Source organism: Lonchura striata, chromosome 7, assembly GCF_046129695.1.
Source record: "Lonchura striata isolate bLonStr1 chromosome 7, bLonStr1.mat, whole genome shotgun sequence".
In the NCBI taxonomy this organism is placed as follows: Eukaryota; Metazoa; Chordata; class Aves; order Passeriformes; family Estrildidae; genus Lonchura; species Lonchura striata.
In genome coordinates, this window is record NC_134609.1 from 21,253,831 (window position 1) to 21,273,561 (window position 19,731).

Below are 19,731 nucleotides of genomic sequence, written 5' to 3' on the forward strand. Positions count from 1 at the left end.
CAAGGGCAAAAGGCATGATTAGCTCATGTATCTGACTCAGAGATTACAGCCAGATAGCACCCACATGTCCTTGCATTGAGCCAAGTTTTGAGCTAAGTTTCAATCCCTCCAGAGAACTGACTGTCCCAGTGAGAGGGAGTAGGAGGAATTGAAGGGATGCTGCTGTCTCCATTTCAGGTATTGTGAGATACAGGGAGGGGAGAGCGAGAGACTTTCTCTGTGACCTTGGGCAGGCTATTTAGCTTTTGCATGCCTCACATCAAGTAAAAAGGGAATAAAATAATCTCCATTCTTGTACTGCTGTGTGAATGAATATATTAGCGACATGACTCAATTCAGTAGCGAAACACTCAAAATAGGCAGATGTTTTATTTTATTTGTGCTAACTTGGTAGTAGAGCTGTTCTATCCAGTTTGAGGTGCTCGTTGCTATAGTGTCTGAACATATACATAACCATCTTTATTTCTAAGAGCTGGTACTATAGTTTCATAAAGAAATCTGCTTTAGAATAGTGCGTTACCATGTGGGTTTATGCAGGTTGGCAGCTATTGGAATCAAAGTTTTCTCCCAAAAAATGATGGAGCTTGGGGATTTGCTTCCCTGTATTTGTTATGCATTTCCCCCCATTCATTATATAATTTTTTTTTTTTAAATCTCGTGGGCTTTTTTTCAGCCCACTTTATGGGAGCCTAGTTCTTTTGAAAATAATTTCTTTCCCTAGCTTAGGAGTTTCATGAGGCAAGGTTCTGCTAAGTTCTTCACTCCTCTCACAGTGCTCAAGTAGCTTCCACATAAGAGAAATGTGTGCTTAAATGCTGAGTAAGATATTTTCTTATCAGACAACCTGCTAGGAAAAAGAAGAGAATTCTCTCCTATCCCCTACCTTTATTTTGGTATTAATAAGGCCCACATGAGTTTTATCTTAGATGTTATCTTTGAGTCTTCAAAATGGCTGAGATTTATTTTACCCTCTCAAATTTGGCGTTTATTTGTTTTTAGTGCCCTGTGTAGATTCTACTTGGATTTGAGAGCATAAACTACTTGTGTGTTACAGGTAGAGTACAGAGTCCAAGCTGAGGAATTTTGGCAGAACTGTCTATTTTCATAAAAAATAAACTGCAATTCACTTCAGGGAACTAATGACTGTGGAATCCCTAAAAGTCTCTTTTGACCTGCCCATTATTGTTCCTCTGTCATCTTGTCTTTAGAGAGATTTAGGCAGAGGTAGCTTGGGATAGTGCTTTGTATGCACTGAAACTTACAGGTGAACTGCAAAATCCACTGCCAAAATGCAATCCTTTCTTTACTGCTCCTTTTTCATGTATATATGAAGTCAGTCTTTTGAAGGGATTTTCCATCCAAAAATGAAAAGGGAAATTTTCTTTTTAGCTTTTTATAGTGTAGTAGGACTTGGTGCTTTTCTATCTCTGTTTCCTGGAGGATTTGACTTCCTCTGGAAGCTCTGGATTAATACCCTATCTTGCAGCTCAAGCTAGCAGTTCTCTCAGCCCTCAATTAAAAGGGTGAGCTCTAGGCCTTTTCTATGCTTAAAAGCCCCATTTCTACCAGCAAAAAAGTCACTTTTCTGATTTAGCTTATAGCAGCTCTTGAATGGCAGAAGAATTGCCTGCCAGTAAAATTGCATCTAATTGCATAGGCTGTAGCTGGCATAAACAGATCAGCACAAAGGAATTGCACCACTAACTGAACTGAAATTGGTTAGAGTAGTAAAAACCCACAAGAAAAAGCTCTTCAGGTATGTAAACCACAAGCAGAAACAGAAAATATTGGCCCACTGTTAAACAGGAGAAGTGAAATAGCAACAATGTTTTAAAAGACTGAAGTTCAGCAAGGACAAATGTAAGGTCTTAAAGCTGGGAAGTTCAATCCAGGAGTGCAGGCCAGGCTGGGATCTACATGGTTGGGGAGCAGCTCTCTGGAAAGGGACCTGAGCATCCTGGTGGACAACAAGCTCAATATGAGTGAACATTCTGCTGCTGCAGCAAAGAACGACAACAGGCTTATGTCGCAAAGGCATCAGTAGCAGAGGTTATTCAGCACTTGTCACGCCACACATACAATGCTGTGCTCAGTTTGGTCCCTGCTATATAGAAAAGATAGACAGACTGGAGTGGGCCCAAAAGAGGGCCACAATGGTAAAGGATTGGGAAGCTTGCCATAGGAGGAAAGTCCGAAACTACTGGGTTTGTTTGGCTTTGAGAAAACAAGGCTGAGGAGAGAACTTATAACCATGTTCCAGTATTTAAATGGTGGTTAAAAAGAAGGTGGAGATTTTTTTTTTTTTTACAAGGAATCACATGGCAAAGATGGAGGTAATAGGTTCAGGTTACTCCTGGAATTCTGATTGGACACAAGAGGAAGGTTGTTAACAACGAGAATATTTGGAAGGCATGGCAATAATCCCCCTGGGCAAGTGGTGCATTTCCTAACACTGGACATTCTTAAGATCTATCTGGACAGGATACCGGGCCATCTTGTCAAGATGGTGCTTTTGCTGAGAAAGGCTGGACAAGATGATCCTTGAGGTCCCCTTACAACCTTCTATTATATGATTCAGAGATTTAAAAGGTGTCATTCTAAGATCTAATCCCAAAGCCCTTGCAGGAGTGGTCCCATTAAAGGGACAGCAAATTTACTGTTTGCTCTCATATGTGGTCACCAATATAAGCAAACGGGAATGAAAGAAAGGATGGACCATAAAAATCTTGAGGTTTACTTCCAACATGGTATTCTCTGATCCTGACTGAGAAATGTAAGCTGCCAAAACTTCTAGCCATTGATCAAATGGTTCCTGGGCAGGGGGGGAGGAGAAAGGCAGAAAGATGCTTTCCTGTCCTTATAAAAAACTTAAATGTTCCTATGTACCTTAAGGAAACAAGAGAAAAAACAGTACTGGGTGGAGTGTGAGGTTTGAGGTTATGGCTCCAGTTCTAAGTTGGTGACTGGACTTTCAAGGGATTTGCACTGAGATAAAGAAATGGGAAATACCATAAGGACTCAGGCCTAACATTTACTTTTTGGCTTTCAGCTGGATATGAATCATAAAGAAAAAGTTTACTTCCCCAGTGTCATGCAGAATTAGGCGGATGTGTCAAAGGCACACAGTAAGAATAGCCTTGATTTAGACTCCAAAGACAAGCTCTGTTCTATTTTCAAATTAAAAAATGTGTGCCCATGAACTCTGACTGCAACCCAGTTCTAACTTGTGATAGATAAAAAATATCTCATTATCAGCTCAATATTATGATACATAACAGTCTACGGAATTAGTGCCATCAAAATAATTTCAGTTCAATACCTTGAAACTTATTTGAATTGGAATCTCCAATGCAGTATGAAGTGACATATGGAGGTACCTAATGCATCAAGTCACCCTTTAGGACTACTTTAGATTCTTTCTTTCTTGTGCCATTCTTTCGTTTTCCTTTTGTTGTACTTGAAAGGTTCATTGCTAAACTAGGACTTTGAGTGGGGATTTTAGCTTTGATTCTAAGTGGAGATGGCTTGTATTTAATATTGGTTTTAAATTGAAGGATTAATATCTTTCAGTGATTCTATGCCTGGCATAATGATTTTTCTATGCAATTAGAATATCTCTAGTGTCTTTTGTTTTGACATTGATATTTTTTCCCAATTAATTTAATTATTTAATTTTTAAAAAATTAATTGTTTAGCCAGCAGGGTTCAGTGAGTAGGGCAGAACCATTTACACTAAGCTAATAGTATGATAATTGTGTTAAATCTTGGTGCAATTTACCAGGGCTCATATGCAATCCTGTGATGATGTAGTAAGGAATCATATCTCAAAAACATGCAAGGTATGACTCACCTGTGTGTAGGTCTCTTGAGGGTCTACATGTCTACTTGAAAGTTTTGTGTAAGCTTTAATAATTCAATAGATATCTGAGGAATGTTCAGTTCTTGCCCTGGCTCTTCTCAGAAAGGAGTTGATTTTGTATTTCTGCATATTTTCAATACACTTCTAGGTGCATTAGTTTATTTTAGACCTTCTAATCTCAGTCCATCTAGAATTAGAAGATATCTATGCTATAGAAATTTGCAGCATGATAAACTGCTCTTAAAAACACACTGACATTTAGATTCTTTCCCTCCTCCCACATATGTTGCAATTCAAGTGTAAGAGAATAAAGTCTTCCCAGAAAAATAGCCTCTTTTTTTGGTATGTTTGTTTAAACATGGTTTTGAAAAAAATGGGTAGGAAGTATGCTGATCACTTTAATGTCACCAGGTGGAGATAATTGGCTGTTCTTTAGGGTGAGAAAATAATTTTCCAATAAAAATACTGCCAATATATCTGGCACTGAGAAATGGGGAGCAAAGCAGATTACCTAGTGAGCAAACAAAATTCTTTTGGTGAACAGTTTTCTTAGTGGAAGAGTTAATTTTTATTGACTCTTTGTGAAACTACCCCGCCCTCATAAATAAAACAGTTTTCCCATGATAAATGGTTCTGGACAGAAGCAAGGTACAAGTTTATTTGAGAAAATAACTTCTGGGGATCTGCACCATTTTTAGCTCATCTAATGATGTTTTGGTCAGAAATATTCAGTTGTTATTTACAAAGCTGAGGAAGTTGCAGGCAGAGTAAAAATCCCTTAGGGTTTTTAGGTGGTAAGTATACATGAATGCAGAATCTGTCTTACAGGTTTTTAAAAATAATTTATATATTTACTTGAGTTTGAGCTTGAAAGATAACTCTGGTGGGTCATCAGATGTCATCCCTCCTCATCATGCAAGATTGTTTAAACTGCACAAATACTATCCTTCATGGATGAGTTTCAAGCATAGTTTTGTGTCCTGCATTTTAATACATGTACTCCCAGTCCACGAAGTTTAGCATGCCTGAAGAGGTTGTTGTCTTCAAGTACAAGCTTATTGTGAGCTTTCTCCTACATTTGTAACCTCCTGCTATAGTGCAGGCCTGCTATTTCTGAAATGCAAGGAGCAGGAATATTCACACAGCCACCAGCATGGTGGTTTTGGGGGACCGGGAGACCGAGTTTCATTCATGTGTGTCTTCAAGGTGTTTTAATGAACTTTGGCAATTCACATAATAACTCTTTGTGTCCAGAACTCTTGTAGGATGAGAAGAGGATCACTGCCCTGGCTAGAAGCAGTTCTTCAGCATGTGTCCAATAAAGATTTAATACCATTCAAATGGTATTAAATAATGCCATATAAGAACCTAAGACATATCACTGTCATCTGTAATTTGCATCAGCAAAACAGAAACAGTGATCACCAAAGTGTTTTATTCAAATGCATTTTATTTGGTTTGAGCCCAGAATCCTGAGCATGGATACCTTGTATCATTAGACTGAAAATATTTTGTAAAATGCCTCAATCCTAAAGTTCTTAGTCAAAATTGCCCTTAACTTCAACATTAGTTTGCTAGAAAAAAGCTGGGACAAAAAGTTCAGGAATTGTTCCAGTAAATAATGACTGAAAACAACCTTGTTTACTCCTCATTCCTGTGTTCAGCATGTATCTGAGAAGGAAATAAATCTGCTGTGCACCCCAGGGTAAAGTATATTAATCAACCAGTTATCTTGTTAAGGGAAAATAAATGACTTGCTGTGCTGACTGAATACATTGCAGCGCATAGACTTTGCAGTGCTGTAGCAATCCGATACTGACTGTCAGCCATCCAGAATCTGCCAGAGAAGCTGAAATACTGCAGGAGTGCAGCAGCAGTGTGGCAATACATTCACAAGCCCATATTCTATAGGGTGGCCCAGAGCTAGGGGGACATCCTTAGTACTCACTCTTTGGCAGGTGTTCTTGTGCTAAGATAAGGCTGTTCTGCTCTTCCCTCAGCAGCAAGATATGGACAATCTACAGCATCACAGTCAGTGATGGATTATGATCTTGTATGACAGTTGTAACAACAGCAACCCCCCCCACAAAAAAAAAAAAAAAAACTAATTCCATAAGAACAGACTAATTTTGTTTTATTCCAGATCTCTTATTTTCATTACTATGAATGGTGCTGTTGTTGAGGGAATACAGGCAGAAAGATGCTGCAGCTGTTAGAGAAAGGCAAGCAGAGTCACTGTGGCTGGTTGGGTTTTTTAGAAGGCTGGCTTAAAATGGTACATAGGAGGACACAATCAGGTGTAGAAAGAACCTCATTTCTCCACTTTTCTCTTGAGACATCCAGAAATGTGCTACTGAGTTCACAGGAGCCATGAACCTCAGTAGAGAGAGTCTCTACCAAATGGGGTCCATCAGTCAGCCGAGTGCTGCACCTCTTGGAGGCTCAGAGCTCAAGGCTTCCCATGCCTGTCTAAGCAGATACAGCTTAATCTTAAACAGGGGATGGGACACTTAAGCACAGCAGTTGTCTTTACATGGACATTAGGATTCACTGTCTTTCCCCTTCCTTTAGTCCTGTTTCTGTTTCTTTGAATTCTAAGAAGCAGGCAAGGGGAGCTGAAACAGAACTCCTTGAAGAATAGCAGAGACTCAGCTCTAATTACAGTGAGTTTGAAGGAAGCCATGCATTAAAACATTCATGATTTCAGAATTGCTATGTGTGTTTCTCAGATGTACTGTTATTTCTTAATAGGTTCCAAAGTGGAACAGGAGAACAGTCTTTCTTCCCTGAGGTATTTGACATATGCAGGGGAACTCTGCTGTCCTGTCAAAAAGATGTATGTAGGCTTTACTGCCTTGTTAGACAGGTATTGTAGATTTAAGTGGTGGCTTGACTTTGAGACAGCTGTTCAGAGGTAGCAATTCCAGAACACCAAAGGACTTGAAGCAAAGTGCTTTCATCTTTCAGAGAAATCTAAAGATCTAAGTCAAGCAGGTGACTAAAGAGATGTAGGTACCTAACTTAAAAATAGATATTTCTAGAAGGAGCTCTGCAATCTCTCTGACCCTTTGAGGTCATCTCTCAGATCAGTGTGAAGTGGAACAGAAGCTAGGTCTACTGGGAATCCTCACCCCAAGCTATCACCTGCAGTTAATTATCAACAGAGCTGTGATAATTCTTTGATTCATCTAAAATTTTAAAAATCTAAATGGCTATTGAATAGCTGAAATACATGCTGTTATACTGACATTAAAATACAGAGGTTTTTAAGTCAAATAGTCTAGAGATCTGAAGAAGAGACTTTGGGTTTTTTTTTTCTTAGAATCCTGCATAATGCAATTATTATACAGTAAAACGTTCCTCATGATTTGCTTTGTAGACTTATTCACTTAGAATATTTAGAAACCTTGTTGATAAGATTTGTATCAACATCTGATCTCCTCCAGGTCACTTGAAGACAAACTGCTACTAGAATACAAAACAAAAGTCTGCTTAGAGCTCTCTTCATCCCAGCTGTCAAGCTGCACGTACTGTGAAAATAGTTGGAATAATTACATCAACCCACGTCATGTCAGGGGTAATTCTCACCTTCAAGGAACAGCTCTCTTTCATGTGTGTATGTGTGTGTATTTCTGCTCACACATATAGAATAAGAGATAATTGATTTATAATCTTCGGCAATGTAAAGTAGAAATACTGTGATTAAATGAGCTACTCTGATTAATGATTTTATAAACTCTTGTGTAAGGTCAATAGTAAAAAGGGTACTGTAGCTGTTACTTCAGCAAGACACATCCATGCCATTTTCTTTGGATAGATTCTTAACCTTGTGTCTCAGAGTTCAGAAGCTAAAAGGAGTACATGTATTTATTTGTCATTGGAAAAAATACTGTTTTCCTACACCCTTAATAGGGAAGATCTGATAGTAACAGTTTCTAGCAATAATAATAAAAATAAGTTGCAGCTGCACTCCAGGTGGAAATGTTCATACTTTGTTGTTTGTGGAAGATGGTGATACTGCAGCATTCAGCTCTTGCTGTTTCAAAAAGCCAAGGGTGAAGACCTTACAAGGTGTTCCAAGGTTTCTTTCCTCTCTCATTAAGCTGTTTTGAAAATGCCAGTCAATTTGGTGTAGTTTGCTCTGTGCCAAGGAAATGGAACTGCTCTTGAGAAGCATTATTATCAACTGGAGAAATAAGTCACAAGACAAGTATGAGTAGTGCAGATTTCACCAAAGATGAGACTATCCCAGCCTTCCCTTCAAGCAGGTGGTTTTCACAGGAAAACCCAAAACATCTAACACAGTGTTAGTGTTGCCTCAATGTCATCCTCTTTCAAACATAATTTATCCAATAACAAACCTCACACTGGTGAGAGATTAAGAAGTGTCTAGGTGATAATGAATACAGGAGCTGTTCTAGGGAACTGCATCCTTGCAAGGGTGTTTGCTGATGGATGTGGAATAGACAGGAAAGAGCAGGAGAAAGTGTTTACAGAGAAAGTTTATACTGCACATTTCTCATAGTGCTGGAAGCAACTTTCTTCTGTTATTATAAAATATCTGAAGGTCACCATATGCTAATTCTTTTCTTTACCTCATAAAACTTTTTAAGATAGATGTCTTGAGCCAACAGCTACTTCTAGGTGTACACAACAACACATAGCTTATACAGCTAAAATGACTGACTAGATATGTATGTCTATGTATGTGTATAATCCAGATTTCTGTGTCCTGTTTAACACTTATGAAGAGGAATCACCATCCCTAAGGATGCTCTGCTGCTGCCTGACATTGTAAACAAAATGCCTTTGGAGTCCAGCACAGCCCTGACATTTTGGTTATAGTGCCAATAAACAAGAAATCCCCCATGGCACGTTGACTGCCTTGTTATCCCCACCAAAGCCATGAAGAGCTATGGAGTGTTTGTATGGTTAGTGTATTGCCTTCTCCACCTCACTAATTAAAATAAGATTTTTTAATTTAGGTTGAATGTTTTAGGGACTGCTGCCATACACTTTTGCGCTACATCTTTATCTTCTTGAGTTTTTTCTTTAGCTCAGTTGCTGGAGACAGGAACTGGCATAAGTTAAATTTACTGTGATGCAAAATAATTTACTGTGATAATTTACCAAAATCTTTTGGTCATTTTTGTGTGTGTGTTTTTTTTTTTTTTTTTTTTTTTTTCTGTGGGTTTTTTTTTCTGTGGTTTTCTGTTTGTATTGTTTTTATGTTTTTTCTTTAGTAATTCATGTGATAGAAAGCTTTTGGTGCATGATAGGATTTTTGTGGGTCTGGTGGAGAAGGCTCTTGTGGTGCTGATATGCCATGTAAATTTGTTGAATTATTTATTTGGAAAGAACTGATAAAAATGAAGACTCTGCGACTGCAGGGCCTATTTCTGCTGTTAAATCATCTTCATTGAATGTATGGTCATCCATTATCTCTGGTTCAGGATAAAACCCTAACAACATGTGCTATTTCCTGGTGTCATGGTGAGGAACAGGATGACACAAAATGGGGTCACATCTTTAGAGCTCTATTCCAGCCTGGGACTGGTGAATGCTTCCCACTCCCTGTCAATAGCTGTGAATGCCTTGCTGTCACTTTGGGAATGTGTTTGATGGAACTGATGGTCCTTCTCACATGGAAAAGCAAATGGTGCTGTGCTGGTCAGCAGCCATATCTTCTTTTGAAGTGGGATTTGGCTGGCAGAAGTGATTCTTCTTGCTGAAGATGGAGCCAACTCATGACCACCTGTTCCTGGACAATCAACTGAAGTTTGCCAAATGCTAGCCAGTCTTCTGCAGAAGAAAATATTTTTTTCTCAATTTCCTATAGAGCAAGCAGGCAGGAGATCTACAGAATATGTCAGAGACAGGGAAAGGGGAAAGAACCACTTACTTCCCCACCCTCCCTCTCCAAATTAATGGGTGAGAGATTTAGGGATGAAGAAAATTACTGTCATGGCTGGGCCTACAGACCAATCTGTGAGCTCCTCAGAGATCCCCTGGGAAACAAGTCCAAGGCAGGAAGGGCTATTCTAAAAATAATATGCCATTTTCTTTGCAGAATTTTTATAGCAGGTATTCACAGAGGTCCTGAAATTCTCTTTGGAATGCCTGAAATTTAACTGTAGTCCTCAGTCTGAGTGTCCTAGCATGCCCTACATACACAAAATGAATGTGCCATCATCTCTCCACCATCATCTTGGCTTAGTTTGTGTCATAGACCAGTGAAGCTTGTTGATGTTATGGGCTCAGTCCTACAGTCACACATCTGCTGAATTGGTGGAGGGATCCAGTAAAAAGCTTTGGCCTAGACATGATCTGATCACAGGTACATTACTCTTACAAGTGGAGGCTTAACAGCATGGATTTACAGAGATTTGATGGCTCTCCCTTCACCTCAGGAAGAAGAGTTGTGCCTCACTCTTTGTGACTCTAAGTTCCTTGATCTCAAAACCTCACAACTATAGTAAAATTTGTGGTTTTTTGGAAGCCTTATGTGAGGATGAAGGGAAATGTGAGGGGAGGATGTTTGGGATGAGCCAAAGAAACCCAGTTATAATGGATTGACCTAATCTATTACAGAAAACAAAGTTTTTCTTTATGAATTTGTGCTGATATTTTTTTCTTGGTAATTTCTGATTTCTTATGTGTAGAGATGGAAGAACCTGCCAATGTACCTTGTGACTCACATAGATTTACTCTTGTGGTTGGTGTTTTTAAATTAATTGAAATTAATTAATTTATTTTAAATTTATTTTTTGGAACCAGGGGTAAAATTTCAGAAATTAAAAAAATGCCAGCCTGTGAATACAAACTTCTGCTGAGGAGGAAAGAAGTATCCAGGGTTTTTTTTTAATATTTTGCTGACATACAGTTCTTCTAACCCAGTGACAAATTAATTGACTAGATGTAAAAGAGATGGACAGTGCTCAGCAAGGAAGGACAAGATATGCATGATAAGACATCGGTTCTGCCTCTGTTGGATTATGGATACAATATATATTGGACACCTAACGAGTCTCTGCTGCATAAAATAGATTCTCCTTACAATAGAATTGCATGCTTTGTCTCTAAATGAGGTTATTATACACACCATTGCACAGTGTTTGAAGCGCTTGGTTGGCTGTTCTAGAGGGTAGGGAGAGAAAAAAATGGGAAAAACAATTGCACTTAAGACCTTAAATCCATCAGTTGCCCCATATTTATCCAAATTACCATTACACTATTACAAAATACAAATATATGATACATTCAGGGTTGAAATGTTAATATTGACTGGCCAGATTTTAACAAGGTGGATTTTTTCTTTTGCAGTTGTTTTTACCTTGCAGTAAAATCTTACTTCTTCAGAAAGAAAAGCTGGTAATGGGAATACCACCATTAAGTGGAATAATAACTCTTTTTTCAGACTGAATTATCAATTTAGTTTTTGCTGCATGCAAACCTCAGTCAGAGTCTCAGGAGGTTTTGATTCTTCCAGAGATAAATTGTGAGCAATTTTATTTATAAGGAATTCTTCCTCAGTAATCTGCAGAGTTTAAGGACAAGGCTTGCAAAAGTAAGGCATGATTTGAAATGATTCCATTTTGAGGTCCCAGCTTGTGACCATTGTAGTGCATAGTTTTCAGAAAATGATGAGGTCTAAAAACTCCAGACTCCTGCTCTTGAACACTGGACACCTAAAATTTTGCATCTTCAAAATAGCAAACCACTTCTGAAAACCCTGACTCAACCACTGAGAAAGACCAAATGTAGCAGTTTTAGATGATGTGATGGCACCATTTTCTACATCAATAGATGGATTCTGTGGTAAGAGTTGTAAAGAGACTTTATAAAAAATACAGTTAAAAGGGGCTTTGCCAAATGCAGTGTAAATAATCACCTATCCTACCTTCTTCTTGGGGTTTTTTTCTTTCTCAGTTAAATCTTTTGTCTGATAGTCTCATTTTAAATTCCAGTTTTCAATGTACCTGAAAAGGAACTGATCTTACTAAATAATACTATTTAATGATCTTAGTTTTCCAGGGTAGATAGTAAAACTATTGTAATGTGCAAAAATATAAAGGTGGCTTTTTTCAGAGCTTTATTCGTCAGACTAAAAACAGGTATATTCTCAAAACACAGCTGAAAGCAGCATTTCAGTACAGAAAGCTCTAAGTGGGTCCATGGTGTGGTTTCTTTTCAGGCATGGCAATATCCAACTCCCACAAGTATTACTGTTCCAACATAAAGGACAAGGACATACATGACAAAAATTACTTGGTAATTGTGCTAGTTATAATTGTTGCTGTTTATAATTTCTTTCCCTTTCCCAGAGCCCCTGCAGTTAAACCAAAAGGTTATATATATATAAATATCTGTGTGTGTGTACATGTGCTTTGCAGGATTTTCTTTGAAGGAAGTAACTCTTTTGTACAGTCCTTTGCTGACATTTCTATAGCCATCTCACATCCTGTTGGGTGAAGCTGTGATCCTTAATGTAAGGCAATGTGACTCATAAGAAGAAAGATTGCAATATGCACAGTTTCTAGTGATTAATTTCCCAGCCCTGGATACTCTTCCAGTAAGTGCTGAGGCAGTGAGTGCTTGCTGGTGATGGTGTTTAAGAGCATTTCATTCATGGTTTGAAGTAGCTGGATATTTATCTTAATGAGCTCTCTCATTGCTATCACAACAACTTTAAATACCTTATGGCTAGTGAGGAAAGCCTGACACCCAGGCAGATTTGTTTCTCCAAATACCTTCCTGACTGAGTTGCAATTTTCAGTGAGGTTGATTTCCTCTCAGGCTGTGCTGCTGTATTAGTAATTTAATGAGAGCTGCACCTCTTGTCCCTTCCTTAGGAAAAGGAGAAGCTGTATGTGGAGCTGAGGCACATGCTGGCCCGGCAGCCTGGGCCCGAGGCCACGGAGCAGCTGCAGCAGTACCGGAACATCCTCCGCGAGAAGACGAAGCAGATCAAAGTAAGAGGTGTAGTGCATTAGACCAGGAAAGCAGGGTTATCACTGCTGTCCTCAAGGGACAACACAGAGCAGTAAATTAACTTTTTTTTTTTTTTTTTTTTGCACATTATGCTACTTAGTTTAATTAAAATAGAGGAAAAGTCTTATTACAATATGAGTTATCAGAACAATGCTGTAAATATGTTTTTTGCATGGGCATTCTGGAATACTGCCAGCTTTTCATTCAGCTTATTCTCCTTCCCTTTATCTTAAACTGTTAATATCTTTAAGAAGCAAATCAAAGCAATTTTGTTTTCTTTTTAACACACTAGTGGGAATATACTGAGAATCCAGTCTTAAGTTACTGATACTTCTCTTGCCATGTGTATGTGTATATTTAGATTTGCAGATTTTGTGGAGATAACAAGAGGAACCTGTTCTAACCCCTTGTCAGTTGGAGGGAGGAGTTCCTGCTTCCAAAAGAATCTTTTAGAAAATTTTAAAAGCATAATATTAAAAAGTGATTCTTTGATAGAATTCTATGGTATTCTATGAATAAGCTGATCTTCTATTCTTGCCTGCATGAGAGATCAGTCTCCCCAGGAGTTCATCTACTTCTGCAGCTCCTCTCTCTGTTGAAGTCATCATCTCCTGCTCACTGCATCATAATCACGTCTATACTAACCACGAGGAAAAAAATGCAAGAGCAGATGGGCCCTTAGGAAACAAAGAGGCTGTTATGCAAATCTTAGCTTTCCATGGAGAAGAAAAACAATGTAGAAAATGTAAAATAGAAGCCAGAGTTTAGCTAAACTGAATGTGATTTGAAGTTCTCCACACGGTCCTTATTTGTCCTTAATGCCGTCAATTGCTGCTTTGTATTTCAGGCACAGCATGATGGCATGCATGCCATTTTGGGGTGCCAGGTCAAGCTATTACCCTTTTGAAAGAAAGAAGGTTCACTATGCATGCTTCTCTGTTTTTTAAATTTTACTGATTCACATATAAGTGGCTTTGTATTCATATTTGCAGTGCCTTGTACTACTTTTCTGTGTGGACTGAATTACTCCACTTAGCAGTGCATCCCTGTGAATAAACCCCATTATTATAAAATAATTCCCTGATTTATTAAGACCTTAACTTTGGATTTTTGCCCAGCTTTATGTCCCAGAAATTAAGAGCTAATGTATCTATTACTGCCATTCCCGTAAAGCTTGGAGCATTGTATTATGGTTAAATGGCATAAACTTTATTTTGTAAGATGTTTTTAGGTGAACAGAGGTGAGATCAAATGAAACATCAAGTGGAAAAAGAATTGTGGTAGAAAATGATCACGTCTTACATCATCAAATATAAAAGGAGAAAGTGCTTGTAAAAGTACTCAATTATGTGTAAGTGAAGCAACATCTCCTGTTTCTGCTGTTTGTGTTTTGTTTATTAGGCTTTGTCCTCAGAACTGAGCATGTGTGAAATGCAGAGCAAAGAATACAAAAATGAAATTGAAAGACTTAACCATGAGCTTCTGGAAGTGAAAAAGAAATATCTGTCTCAGAAACGCAAGGAGCAACAGAAGAAGTATGGGAAAACAACAGTTTTGTCTACACAACTTTCTGCATAAGCTAGATTTTTGGTTTAGACCCTTTGGATCAGAATGTGGCCAAATTTGACTGAGGTGATACAGTTTTGTTGCCTAATTTTCCTGAATGTTATCCTCCATGTTCCTTCAGTCTGGTCTATGGCCAGGACAAGAACATCCATCAGAGATGTTGCTGAACACGTTCTGCAGTCCAGTTAAATTATTCATTCCAATGAGATGGTGCCCAGAGAACACAGATTAGTGTCTTGTCTCTGACATCAAAGCATAGATTTATAGAGCAGTTTGGGTTGGAAGGGACATTTAAAGGCCATCTAGTCCAACCCCCCTGCAATGAGCAGGGACATCTCCATCCTGATGAGGTGCTCAGAGCCCCAGTCTGACCTTGAATGTTTCTGGGATGGGGTATCTCTCACCTCTTTGGGCAACTTGGGCCAGTCTTTCACCACCCTCATAACAGAAAATTTCCTTCTTATATCTAGTCTAAATCTACCTTCCTTTAATTAAAACCCCTTATCCCTTATCCTATTGCAGCAGGATTTCTGGGGTGTGAGTGCACATGGCTGGCTCATGTCACCCACAGCACCCCCAGGTCCTTCTGGGCAGGGCTGCTCTCCATCTGCTAATCCCTCAGCCTGGATTGATGCCATGGCTTGCCCTGACTCAGGTGCAGCAACTCACACTTGGTCTCGTGGACCCTCAAGAGATTCCTATGGGCCCACTTCTTGAGCTTATCCAGGTACCTCTGGATAGTATTCCATCCCTCAGGTGAGTCAGCTGCCCCATTCAGCTCATCATCTGAAAACTTGCTGAGGGTGGGCATTACTTTTAACGAGAGATTTCTTAGATTTCTGCTGTGAGATGATGCAATCTGTTACCAAGTTTTCTGTATGCACAGAATGAGTCTTTCCACTCATTTCCATCCTCAGCCTGTGCCTTCCTCACACACTAAAGCCAATGGTTCTCTTCTACTGCTGAATATAATTCAGAGTTGCCTTTATCAATTCGTTAATTTCAGACAACAAATTATTTGATGACTAAATTAGCAAAATAATCAGTGATAAACAGTGACTTTTGTCCATCTGCAAATTGCATAATGTTACCTTAATGTTTGGAATTACCAACAATTTTGCAATGCTAATGGCCTTTCTTGAGCTTTAGGATCAATATGTGTGTTTACCATAATGCCTGATAATCCATTTCCAGCAGCTAAGTGTCTCCTTCACAGTAGATTTGATATTTCTATTTTGGATTCTGGCATCATGTCTCTTTCTGTTCATAAAATGAGGAGAAGTTCACCCACATTTTATTGTTATATCTTACCTAGAATTAATTTCTGTCATAAAAACTCCACTTGTTAAGGACATAATTGCTTTAAAATAAAAAATACTGAGTAAGTTGATGGTGGCTGAATGGGGGCATGCTATGCAGTAAAAGGAATTTCATATTGAAAGTCATTTAGTGCTGTTTATAGGACCAGGATAGATACCTGCCACTGATGCCACTGTAGTCTGTTGAGTATTGGTGTCTTTGTGACATCTGTGTTTTGGAAGCACATTCAGGTGCTGTTAGTGGTGCTTCTGCAGGCTGGCATCATCTTGTGGCCCCCACCAAAGCCTCAGCAGGCAGCAGCCCTGTGCTTTCAGCCCTGGCTTGCACCTCTCTCATTTTGTGGCAACCAAGGGGTGCTGCTGGGCTTTGCTCTCCCCTGCCCCTTATTGCTTTGTACCCCAGTCAAGCTTGTTGGGATGCATCCTGCTTTGAAGCACCCAGAGGCATAACTGAGCATGTCAGCCCTGGGTAACTGCAACTTCTGCTGTTTTTAGGCTGTGCTTTGTGTTGGCAAGGGAAAACAACCTTGTGCAGCCCTCCTTCTCCGGCCTCCCAGGTGTGCAATGCACATTGCTGGCTTTCTGCACAGAGAGAACCTGTTGTGTAGTCAGATTCTTCCCCAAAGAGTCCTCTTCCCTGCCATCCAGCCATCCCACACCCCTGCTGCTTCAGGCAGGGCTGGACAGGCAGTGCCTGCTGTGTGGATGCTGGCCAAAGAGCCAGAGCCATTTGATTCATACAATCTCAGATATCTCTAAATCCCAACTGACAGAAAACCACTGGCTTGATTCTCTATCTTGCTGGCTAATGTTAACATCATGTCTGAAATAAATGTAGCTGGTTTTGCTAATAAAAAGAGGATCCTCTCAGGACAATAGCATTAACACCATTATTGACTACCCTAGTATGAAAGAGAATTAATACTCCCAGATAACCTTACACAAAGTTATCATCTAAAGTGTTTATTGATTTGCACAAGATAGCTTTGAGTTGTGATTTAACACTGTGGTACTGAATAAATGCAGCTTTGTATGTGATGCTGAAGGAATATAGTGGCAGCAGGAATTTAGTTTTGTTTTGTGTTAAAAATGAAAATTCAGTGTTTAAGATTTTGGTTGTGAATTTGAAATCTTTTTCAGCTCTCTGATTCTGAATGTTTCTTTTCCCAGTTGTCTTAGCTATTCTCTTCCTATTTTAACTTCAGCTTCTTGAACCCTTTCTGCATCACTATTTTCCTAGTTGCTTCTAGCACCAGGATCCCATTTTGATCTTGATAAGGATTTGTGAGAAAATATGAAGCTTAAATCCACACCAGAGACCTAATCCAGCATATATGTAAATAACTGCACTGAGTGATGTCAATAGTATCTGGGAGCTTTTGCACGTGGCTGGTTGCACATTAATTCTGCATAATATATTATAGTATTTAGTTGCATGGAATTTTCCATACTGATGAGCACATCTGTTTGTTGTCTCCATGGGAGCATGAGGAAAAAATGAGCATGGATTGTGGATCATTTTCTCTCCCCAGACTTGGAAGCCCAATAGTGAGATGAGATAAGCCATCTAAATACTGAACGTCAGTTGCTGGTGCTGTATATAGCTGGCATATCCACTAGGGCTACATTGATACAACTAAAACCAGTTATAAATGGTTTTTGTTGTTAAATTCATCTGTGCCATCTTTTGGCTATTCTCCTACCTCTGTGTGGGTCAAATTTGGAAAAGGATGCATAACTAGACATCTGACACACTTTCTCTGAACTTCTTCCCATCCTGACAGTTATTTAGGGGCAAACAGAAAAGTAATAATTACAGAAGTGTTTTCTTTTCCCATAATGGGGACTCAGCAAAGATACTCATGTGACAAAGGCTGGATTTTGTGTCTCAGTGACTGTGGAAGAAACTAATGGTACTGACCTTCTTTGTAAAGCTTTGAGACTTCTGCTGTTATGATGAACCAGAAGTTCATAAATCTCCACTTGGTTAATCTTAAGTATCTCAGGACCTCTCTCTGAAGCATCCAGGAATATCGCAGTGAGGTTGGAGTATTGCCAACTAGTATCTTTGTAGTGCTCTGCTTACCTCCCCAGCTTTGTGAGAGTGGAACCAGCTAACACTCATTCCCTCATCTTGAGGCCTTCTGGATTCTCAGATGGAGCAACTCCCTGGGGCTGTCAGTGCACCTACAGCACACTGCTAGTTTTCTGCAAATGTTACAGACAGGGCAATTATCACTGGAACTTTGTTAAAATGTGAAGACAGATAGTACTATATATTCATTAAAATTCAACAAAGGACCAAAACCTCCCCATTGTGCCTTTGATGAATATAGCTGTTTGTTTGAAAACAGGCATATTCTAGCTAGAACAGGATGGTGATTAGAAATCTGAAGTCATGGAGCTCATGTATGTACTTGCTCTAATGAGGTGCTCTGACCGTTTTAGGTAGTAGCACAAAGAGAGCTCATTTAGTTCTAATATTTAATAATTCCAAACCCCATCAGTAATTTTGTAATTAGATCCAAACAGACACCTAGTCTTGGAAGTTCAGCTTAACAGACTTTAATCAATGCTTTTAAAATGATCTCTTGATACATGGTTGCATCAAAGAAACTCTGGAGGACACAGATTTCCTTAGTTTGTAAACATCTCTGGGCTGCAGAATGAAATACGAATTTTCTGTTTCTTTGTTTCTATTTAAAGGGAGAAGGAGCAATCCAGCATTGATATGAGGACAAGATTACCACCCCTCAGGACTGATGTACCTCACTTCAACACAGGAGACTTTCCTTCAAGCAAATCCATTCCCAAAATTGCAGTCTAGGAATGCACTCATCTAGTTGCATTTCTGTTCCCAGTTTCTTGTTTGAGAAACTGTAATTTTAAGAGTTTGAGAATCTACTGAAATCACTATATCACCTTCAGGAAAAAAATTTATATTGTATATAATAAAACACATTTTTACATTGGAATTACATTTCATATTGCATTTACATATTTTACATTTTATATTGGAATTAACATAGTTCTTTTTACAAACTGTGTACTAAATCTGCCCATTTGATGCCAGCAGACGCCTGCACGGATGTAAATGGATAGTGGAGATAGTTCTTCTTCAATATTGTGTCTCTATTTAGCACTGTAACACCACAAAATGCCTTAATATGTAGTTATTTCTCTTTTATCTACCTCAGTTGTAAGCACACACTCCATTTATCTTCTGACTCAAAGCACCTGAAAGAAATGAGAATACAGAAAAGAAGAAAAATTAATAGGCTGATGTTTCAAGCCCTGCTGAGCAAATGCAAAATTAACAAGTTTTTACTTGGATGTACATATGTAGCAGTTCTCTGTGTAGGTAGTGTATAATAGGGTTTATGCAGTGTTTGCTACAGTTGTTAGGAAGATCAAGGCAGTTTGTGGCCACAATGTACATTATTAAGAGCATCATTGTGTTTACTCTGGTAGATATAAAGTGACATAATTATGTCTGTTCAATTTGGGGCGACTGTGCACACTTGCTGGGACATGCTGTTCTGCCACACAAATCCTTCCGAGTGATTAAAACTTGGACTCAAAACATGGCAAACTTTATGCTTTAATTTCCAGACACTTGGGCATTTTTGTAACTTTTAGAAATTGTTTTTGTAATACAGCAGGAACCCTCCAACCTTTTCAGCCAAAAGAGATTTAATTACCATTCATTAACAAGTGAAATAACAAAGTCACGGCATGAGGTGCTGAAGTATATAAAACTTTCAAGCTGTAAAATAAAATGTTTTGAAACCGATTTGAACGTGGAAGTTTTTTTCCTTGCCTGGGGGATAAAAATACTTGTCCAAAGAGATATGCTGATAAATATTTCACATCCAGAAAAAAAAAACCAAAAAACCCTTTGCAAAGATTTTGTTCTTTTCTTTGGTGGAATACATAATTAAATATTAAAGCTACTGTGGGAAACTTTAATGGAAGTGTTTAATTCAAAAGAATCAA

The 19,731-nt window shown here is 38.7% G+C and overlaps 1 protein-coding gene across 1 annotated transcript in view; it reads left to right on the forward strand.

Annotated features, from left to right (window-relative positions):
- The window catches only part of CFAP58 (cilia and flagella associated protein 58), a 56,908-nt gene extending 37,380 nt beyond the window's left edge, over nucleotides 1–19,528 (forward strand). Inside the window, exons 16-18 of the mRNA XM_021536293.2 lie at nucleotides 12,712–12,831; nucleotides 14,252–14,385; nucleotides 18,442–19,528. Of these exons, the coding sequence (XP_021391968.2) occupies nucleotides 12,712–12,831; nucleotides 14,252–14,385; nucleotides 18,442–18,562 (375 nt within the window). The 3' untranslated portion in view covers nucleotides 18,563–19,528. The remainder of the gene's footprint in view (nucleotides 1–12,711; nucleotides 12,832–14,251; nucleotides 14,386–18,441) is intronic.
- The last annotated feature ends 203 nt before the right edge of the window (nucleotides 19,529–19,731 follow it).